Source organism: Galeopterus variegatus, unplaced genomic scaffold, assembly GCF_000696425.1.
Source record: "Galeopterus variegatus unplaced genomic scaffold, G_variegatus-3.0.2 Scaffold458, whole genome shotgun sequence".
Taxonomy (NCBI): domain Eukaryota; kingdom Metazoa; phylum Chordata; class Mammalia; order Dermoptera; family Cynocephalidae; genus Galeopterus; species Galeopterus variegatus.
Window position 1 is genome coordinate 993 of NW_007726569.1, and position 9046 is coordinate 10038.

The 9046-nt window shown below is 33.9% G+C and overlaps 1 protein-coding gene across 1 annotated transcript in view; it reads left to right on the forward strand.

Moving 5' to 3' along the window:
- Nucleotides 1–381: 381 nt before the first annotated feature.
- The window catches only part of LOC103587536 (chromosome unknown open reading frame, human C1orf141), a gene marked incomplete at its 5' end in the record, with an annotated part of 26048 nt that continues 17383 nt past the window's right edge, over nucleotides 382–9046 (forward strand). Inside the window, one exon of the mRNA XM_008569029.1 lies at nucleotides 382–449. Within this exon, the coding sequence (XP_008567251.1) occupies nucleotides 382–449 (68 nt within the window). The remainder of the gene's footprint in view (nucleotides 450–9046) is intronic.

The window sequence follows — 9046 nt, forward strand, 5'->3', positions numbered from 1 at the left end:
TAAAAATGATACTTGGGGATGGGAGAATGAAGGTTGAGGGGAATATTTTTCTTTTCAAAGGAATTAATCAAAAGATTCCTTTGAATAGAACGTATGATTCTATTTTATTTAGAAATCCATTGTTTTCCAAGAAGATACAGCTTTATTGTAGAATGGTAAATAATTGAAAGTTATATTTTATTAATACAAACTTTTAAAACAAATTATTATAGAACAGATTTAGCTCTAAAAATGCAAAAGCAATGCATATGTAAGCAAATAAGATTATTAAACTACATTTTTGAAAAGTTTACTACTAGTAGAGAAAATGATTTATTGGGTTTATTTAGAAGTAGTATAATATTATGAAAATATTATTTATGTTTGGGTTTGTTTCTTTAGAACCAGTAGAAGAAAATCTAAAATCAAGATCTACTAGATCTTTTCAGTATCTTAAGGATACAAGTGAGGTAGGTTTAATTTGTATTCTTACAATTACTTTATAAAAATTAAAATTAGCCCTGATAATTTTATGTATGCTTCTGCAAATCCCAAATTCAAATAGATTCTAGCATTCAATTTTAGGATAAAAATTTAAAGTGATTTTGTCTCTGATATTATGTAAAACTTGATGGGAACAGTAGCAAAGATAATATATTCTTTTTTGGAGAGATTTTAGTACTGTAGAAATTACTTATTGAACATGATAAGGACAAGCAATTATCACAAAGCCAGTTAAGACAGAGTATCATAAAAAAACTGTAAATGCACAACTTAAACATTTTATTTTACTTAATAATCTAGAAATACATATCCCTTTGTTAATCTTTTTTATTATTTATTTTAAGCATATTACTATTACAAATTGTGATTTTTCTTTATGCCCTTTACCCAACCTATCCCTCCACAAACCACCCATCCCACCTCCCCCTCCATCTCTAGTATCCTTAGCTTTGTTTTCCCCTTCTGAAAGGTCAGTGTATTGTTTTGGTCTTTTCTCTTTCTTTTCCTCTCTCTCTCTCTCTCTCAGTACCCAGTTATGAGTGAGAACATGAGCTATTTCTCTTTCTGTGTCTGGCTTATTTAACTTAACATAATTTTCTCCAGGCTCATCCATGTTGCTGCAAATAGCAGACTTTCATTGTTTTTTATGGCTGAGTAGTATTCCATTGTGTATGCATATCTTTGATTTGCATTTCTCCAATGATAGTGATGTTGAGCATTTATTTTAATCTTTTAATGTGTAGCCAAGACCATTTTTTGAGTGTGCTATAGTTAAACAAATTATATCATTATGATAGCAACTATCACAAATAGGTTTAGAACCAACATTATTGACTCTTGATAATCACTTGAGCAGAGGTTCATGGGCATACTGAAAAGTAACTGAGTAGCTCTGGGCATTGAGCATGCATTGGACATCATTCAGTAGGTGTATTAGTCTGTTTCCCTTGCTTATAACAAAATTACCTTGAGCTGGGTGATTTACAAAGACAATGAAATTTATTGCTTACAGTTTCTGAGGCTAAGTCCAAAGTCCATCTGGTGGTAGTGACAGTGACCCAGGAGTCTCACATTGCAAGACGGTGGAAGCAGAGAGAGCAAGATAGACTCCCCTCTTCTTTTAAAACCTTCAGATCCATGTCCCTGACCACCATTTTTAATCCATTCACTACTGCAGGGTCCTACAATCCTATCACCTCTTCAAGGCTCCACCTTTCAATTACCGTAATAGGATTTCCCACCCTCTTAACATTCACAGTGGGGACCAAGTTTCTAATATATAGAACTTGACGGACACAATACAAGCTTCAATGAGTTTTGGGAGGACATAATTCAGTCCACTACAGCAAGTTTTATCTAGGGGACAAGAGAGATAAATTAATCCAGAGAATCAGCAAGGGAAAGTCACTTAAGAGAGTCTCTTAAGTACTAACTTATTTATTATTACACTGATTATAGCTAATATGAAAAAAAGAAACCTGAAGAAATATATACTTATGGCCATAATTAATAACAATGATCATTTTTGCTGCATATTCCTGCCTTTGATCATTTAAAAAAATATTAACAAGATTCACTCTCCAGATTATTAGTTTTATCCTCTTCCACATGGTTCATTTAAGTTCATGTTTAATGAAAATCTCCCAAGAAATAAACATTATAGCATCACAATCAGTTTACTCCTCATAATAAATTTATTAGCATCTTACATAAAACACGAAACATTTTAATTTTAAAAAATCCATGTGATTTTAAAAATTAAATAGTACAGAAAGGCTAGCCCTTTCATCCTATATTTTCTCTCCTAATTTTATTTTTTTCAGAGACAACCATGTGTAACCTTTTAGGGTTTCAGTTCCTCTTATGACTAATTCCATAATTCTAAAGAATGAATTTCTACTGCTGTTTTTAATTTACTAACTTTAACCATTATTTACTGAATAATCAATGAAAAGATTGTGAATTAGCTTGTTTACTCCACATCTCACCTCTCATTTCTCTTTCCTCTTCTAAATCTTTGATAGTTACATTTTTGCTTCTTCTATTGTTAACTTTTGTAACTTGAAATAATATATATATATTTTTCTTTTCTATAATCTTTCATCACTAACTCCTGATTTCCCTTTATATAAAGATGAAGATCTTAGCAGTCTTATTCTTTCCTCAACTCTCCTCCTCACATTCCTCCTTAGGTCAAGTATATATGTACTTTTTCATTTTTGAGGTCAATGATTATGTTCAACTTTGGAACTCTAATTAAGCCTTTATGTTTTGACTGTAGGTTAATTCTAAAGCTCAAAGTGCTATTAATAGCATTATTATAACACTGTAAATAGTTATTCATCATAAGAGAAAGTAATGTGCTAGGATTACCTTTCTTCTCAATGGATGCAATATAAAAAGTAACAGGCTCTCTTTTCTTATTCTCCAGCCATTACTCAGTTTCCCTCACATTAATACGTGGGCTTTTTGTACACTTTTGGTTTTTTTCCTGGAATTTCTGGTTACCTTTCTTTTTTCTTGTGAGAATGTAATAATAACAACAAACATTTATATGGTGCTTATGTGCATCAAGCACTATTCGAAGAAAATTTACACCCTCAATAACAAATGAATTATATACTATTATCCCTATGTTTTAGATGAGAAAAAAGAGTCACAAAGAAGATAAACCAATTGTCTGAGATCAAATAGTATGTGACAGAACCAGGAAGAAGCCAGCAGTCTGAGTCATGCTCTTTACCACTAAGATATGCAGCCTCCAAAAAAGAAACATGTAACTTTCTTAACATGTGGATTTGATCAAGTTTCTTACTCATTCTCTCTATCGAGTGAAATCCATTCCAATCTTCTTGGAGGAATTGTTCACGAAGGCTAGTGACTTCTTGCTCTAATTTTTTTTTGTTGTTGGCAGCTGGCTAGCACAGGGATCAAACCCTGGACGTTGGTGTTATCAGCACCACACTCTGATCAACGGAGCAACCAGCCAGCCCTCTTGTTCTAAATTTGACCCATTGCTTTTAAGCCTGCCCTGCANTTCACTAGCCTCCTTCAGTACAACTGCCAGATTGCCTCAGAGAATTATGCTTTCCCCTCTGACTAGACACATTCACACTCTTTATTTACATAGTTTACTCCTCATCTGCATGTTTCAATTAAGTGTCATCTACTCAGAGCGGCTTCCTGTGATAACTCTATCAAAATTATACCTCCTCTATTGGCTCCTTTACCAAAATACATTTACTTCCGTTACAGCACATATTTCAATTTATTATTATTCACTCCTTTTTCTTTTTACTTGTTTATTTTCGATATTGCCCACTAAAATGTATGTATCACTGGGCAGAAATCACAATTTCAGAGACCAGCATTAGTGCTTGACATATAATAGGTGATCAATAAATAACTGTTGATTATCAGACTACATTATTAAGTTTTTTACATCTGTTGTTTTGTTGAATCCTTACAGCATTCCTATAAGTACTACTATTTCCTAGTAACAAATGAAGAAAGTAAAACTCAGATTATGTAATTTTCTTAAGGTTACATTACTCACCAAAAAAAGATGGGATTTGGATCGAAGCTATCTAAATCCAAAGTCTGTGTACTTGACCACTACACTATATTTACCTTAAAAAACCCATTAGATGATAATTCAGATTAATAAAAATGATACTTGGGGATGGGAGAATGAAGGTTGAGGGGAATATTTTTCTTTTCAAAGGAATTAATCAAAAGATTCCTTTGAATAGAACGTATGATTCTATTTTATTTAGAAATCCATTGTTTTCCAAGAAGATACAGCTTTATTGTAGAATGGTAAATAATTGAAAGTTATATTTTATTAATACAAACTTTTAAAACAAATTATTATAGAACAGATTTAGCTCTAAAAATGCAAAAGCAATGCATATGTAAGCAAATAAGATTATTAAACTACATTTTTGAAAAGTTTACTACTAGTAGAGAAAATGATTTATTGGGTTTATTTAGAAGTAGTATAATATTATGAAAATATTATTTATGTTTGGGTTTGTTTCTTTAGAACCAGTAGAAGAAAATCTAAAATCAAGATCTACTAGATCTTTTCAGTATCTTAAGGATACAAGTGAGGTAGGTTTAATTTGTATTCTTACAATTACTTTATAAAAATTAAAATTAGCCCTGATAATTTTATGTATGCTTCTGCAAATCCCAAATTCAAATAGATTCTAGCATTCAATTTTAGGATAAAAATTTAAAGTGATTTTGTCTCTGATATTATGTAAAACTTGATGGGAACAGTAGCAAAGATAATATATTCTTTTTTGGAGAGATTTTAGTACTGTAGAAATTACTTATTGAACATGATAAGGACAAGCAATTATCACAAAGCCAGTTAAGACAGAGTATCATAAAAAAACTGTAAATGCACAACTTAAACATTTTATTTTACTTAATAATCTAGAAATACATATCCCTTTGTTAATCTTTTTTATTATTTATTTTAAGCATATTACTATTACAAATTGTGATTTTTCTTTATGCCCTTTACCCAACCTATCCCTCCACAAACCACCCATCCCACCTCCCCCTCCATCTCTAGTATCCTTAGCTTTGTTTTCCCCTTCTGAAAGGTCAGTGTATTGTTTTGGTCTTTTCTCTTTCTTTTCCTCTCTCTCTCTCTCTCTCAGTACCCAGTTATGAGTGAGAACATGAGCTATTTCTCTTTCTGTGTCTGGCTTATTTAACTTAACATAATTTTCTCCAGGCTCATCCATGTTGCTGCAAATAGCAGACTTTCATTGTTTTTTATGGCTGAGTAGTATTCCATTGTGTATGCATATCACATTTTCCTAATCCAGTACATATTTTGGCTATTGCAAATAGAGCTGCGATGAACATGGGAGTGCAGTATCCCTTTGACATGATGATTTCCATTCCTTTGTATATATACCCATCATTAGGATTGCTGGATTATATCGTAGCTCTATCTCTAGTTGTCTGAGGAACCTCCATACTGTTTTCCATAGTGGTTGTACTAATTTGCAGTCCCACCAACAGTGTAGAAGAGTTCTTTCCCTGCACCCTTACCGACATTTGTTGTTCTTGGTCTTTTTAGTAATGGCCAGTCTAACTGGGGTGAGATGATATCTCAATGTGGTTTTGATTTGCATTTCTCCAATGATAGTGATGTTGAGCATTTATTTTAATCTTTTAATGTGTAGCCAAGACCATTTTTTGAGTGTGCTATAGTTAAACAAATTATATCATTATGATAGCAACTATCACAAATAGGTTTAGAACCAACATTATTGACTCTTGATAATCACTTGAGCAGAGGTTCATGGGCATACTGAAAAGTAACTGAGTAGCTCTGGGCATTGGACATCATTCAGTAGGTATATTAGTCCGTTTCCCTTGCTTATAACAAAATTACCTTGAGCTGGGTGATTTACAAAGACAATGAAATTTATTGCTTACAGTTTCTGAGGCTAAGTCCAAAGTCCATCTAGTGGTGGTGACAGTGACCCAGGAGTCTCACATTACAAGATGGTGGAAGCAGAGAGAGCAAGACAGACTCTCCTCTTCTTTTAAAACCTTCAGAACCACGTAACTGAAGAACCATGTAACTTTCTTAACATGTGGATTTGATCAAGTTTCTTACTCACTCTCTCTATTGAGTGAAATCCATTCCAATCTTCACGAAGGCTAGTGACTTCTTGCTCTAATTTTTTTTTTGTTGGCAGCTGGCTGGCACAGGGATCAAACCCTGGACGTTGGTGTTATCAGCACCACACTCTGATCAATGGAGCAACCAGCCAGCCCTCTTGTTCTAAATTTGACCCATTGCTTTTAAGCCTGCCCTGCAGTTGTCACCTGAGTCATTCCACTCCTGGCTTAGTTCCCCACATTCTAGTATCCCCTTCTTATTTCTTCTTGAATTTCATCTTTATTTTCCTAAAATATGTCTTCAGGAAACTTCTGTAGAAATGGTACATGGCTATCTGAGAGTGTATTTATTTTTCCCATGTACTTGATTGATCATTTGGTTGAGGGGAATTAGTTTCAAAATCATTTTTTCTCTAACTTTTGAAGACATTGTTTTACTCTCCTACGTAATTTAATGTTGCTATGAAAAGTCCTCAATCTTTGTAAGTGACCTTACTTTTTTCTGGAAACTTGTAGGATCTTCTCTTCATCAATGTTGCTCTGAAATGTCTTGAGGATGGACCTAGGTGTGGTGATTTTACTTCAATTTATTCTGTTCAATGCTCAGTGGACCCTACTTTAAAACCAAATGTCTTTAGTCCTAAAAAAAAAAAAAATTCTATTATTTCTTTCCATAAATGTCTTTCTACTATTTCTTTGCCAATTTCCTCTCCTCTATTTTCTCTGCTCTCTCATAATCATATATATTAGACTTCTTCGACTGATTCTTTGTATTGCTTTTCTCTATGTTTTTGTCTTTTTGAAATTTTACTCTTTATTATGGAAAATTTCCTCAACTTTTTCTTCCAGTTCTCTTACTGCATTTTTGTTCAGCAACCATATTTTAAATTTCTAGTGCTTCTTTCTTATTCTTGGTGGTTGTTTTTCCCCAATAGAATCCTATCACATTTGTTCTCAAAATTTTCTGGAGATATTAGAGTTCATTTTCTTAAGTTCTTTTCTGTTTCTTAAATTATCCATTTTCTCTGGTATGTTTTTTTTTTTTTCATCATGATATATCTTTAGGAGGTGATTAGGTCATGAGGGATTAGTGCCCTTACAAAAGAGGCTGAGGGAGCTGTTTGTTTGTCCCTTTCCACCATGTGAGGGTGTAGCAACAAGGTGCCATCACAAAGCAGAATGAGCCCTCACCAGACACCAAATCTGCTGACACCTTAATCTTAGACCTCCCAGTTTCCCAAACTGTGAGGAATAAATATCTATTATTTATGTATTACCCAGTTTAATGTGTTTTGTTATAGCAGCTCTAATGGAGTAAGACACTGGTACATCTTCATTTGCTCACATTTAAGAATGGAAATACGGATTAATTTTTCTAGGAAACTGCCATTAATTTTACAAATAAGTCTCTTGCTAGAGTTGAAGAACTAATGGTTCTGTGTATATGGCACAGCTCTCAACTAGCCAGCTTTACTTTAGAGAAAAAGGGAAGAGAGTAGGCAGTTTGCCTGGTAGCCCTCCTTCCAGATATTGACACAAAGGTAGTCTTACTCGGGGGGACTAAAACCCACACTAGCAGGAAGTTTACTAAGAGAAGGACTTTCCTTATTTTAGTTTGGGATTAATTAAATGACATTTCCTGTAACTTTGCACGTGGGATAAAGTAACTGGGAGATGGGGGAAGTGGCAACTGGTTCAGAAATTCCATGGACAGAATTTCAGTTAACTTGTCTCTACAACATTTGTTCTCATTCCCACCTGTCACCTGTAAGCTTGGAGTTTCTCCAGGTTTCATCAGAAAGACAGCATGATATTTTTTTTAAGTGGCTTTACTACTGTACTTCGCTTTCTGTCCTTCAGAAATCTGTTGAAATCTCTCTCATGCACTGATCTCTCTCTCTCTCTCTCTCTCTCTCTCTCTCTCTCTCGTTCACACACACACTTCCCTGTTCTCTTTCTATTACAAGTTGATTCTTTGTTGTATTGCTTGGCCACAATTGTAAAGAGATCTCCATGATATTTTTTTTTAAGTGGCTTTACTACTGTACTTCGCTTTCTGTCCTTCAGAAATCTGTTGAAATCTCTCTCATGCACTGATCTCTCTCTCTCTCTCTCTCTCTCTCTCTCTCTCTCTCTCGTTCACACAAACACTTCCCTGTTCTCTTTCTATTACAAGTTGATTCTTTGTTGTATTGCTTGGCCACAATTGTAAAGAGATCTCAGTAGGGCATGGCTATAAACATCATGGTCCATCATATTGACTCAGAAGGACCGCTCCCCTTTAAAGTTAACACTCACCAGGTGTTCATACTAACATTCATATTAACTCCTGAAAGGCCTGGCTCCCTCCATGATTTCTTGTTTAACTTTTACTGAAATATTTCTTATACAAATATAGTATCTGTTTTCTCCATAAATCTTCAGGGTAAGAAATGGTGGGGGACTGAACCAAAGTGGTAGCAATAGGAATAGGTAGAGAACACTGATTGGAGAGAAATTAAATAGTTAGACTTGACAGAATTCCTAAGCGGCTGAATATGGTGTTTAGAATGATAATCTTTGGGTTTCTTGTTTGGAAAACTTGATAAATGATAGTGCCATTAACTGAAATTCCATTAAATTTGATGTGTTATATTTTCATTATCATTCAGTCTGAAAAATTTTCTAATTTTCTAATTTTGGGGGGATGGGAGAATGAAGGTTGAGGGGTATGGATTCTTGAGAAGTGTGTCGTAGAATTTCCAAATATTTGGAGTTTTTCCAGATATCTTACTGTAACTGATTTCTAATTTAGTTCCATTGTGGTCAGAGAACATATTGTACGATTCCAATCCATCTAAACTTCTATTGGACTTATTTCAAGGCTCAGCATATGGTCTGTATTATTGGAAGTATTATGTGCACTTAAAAA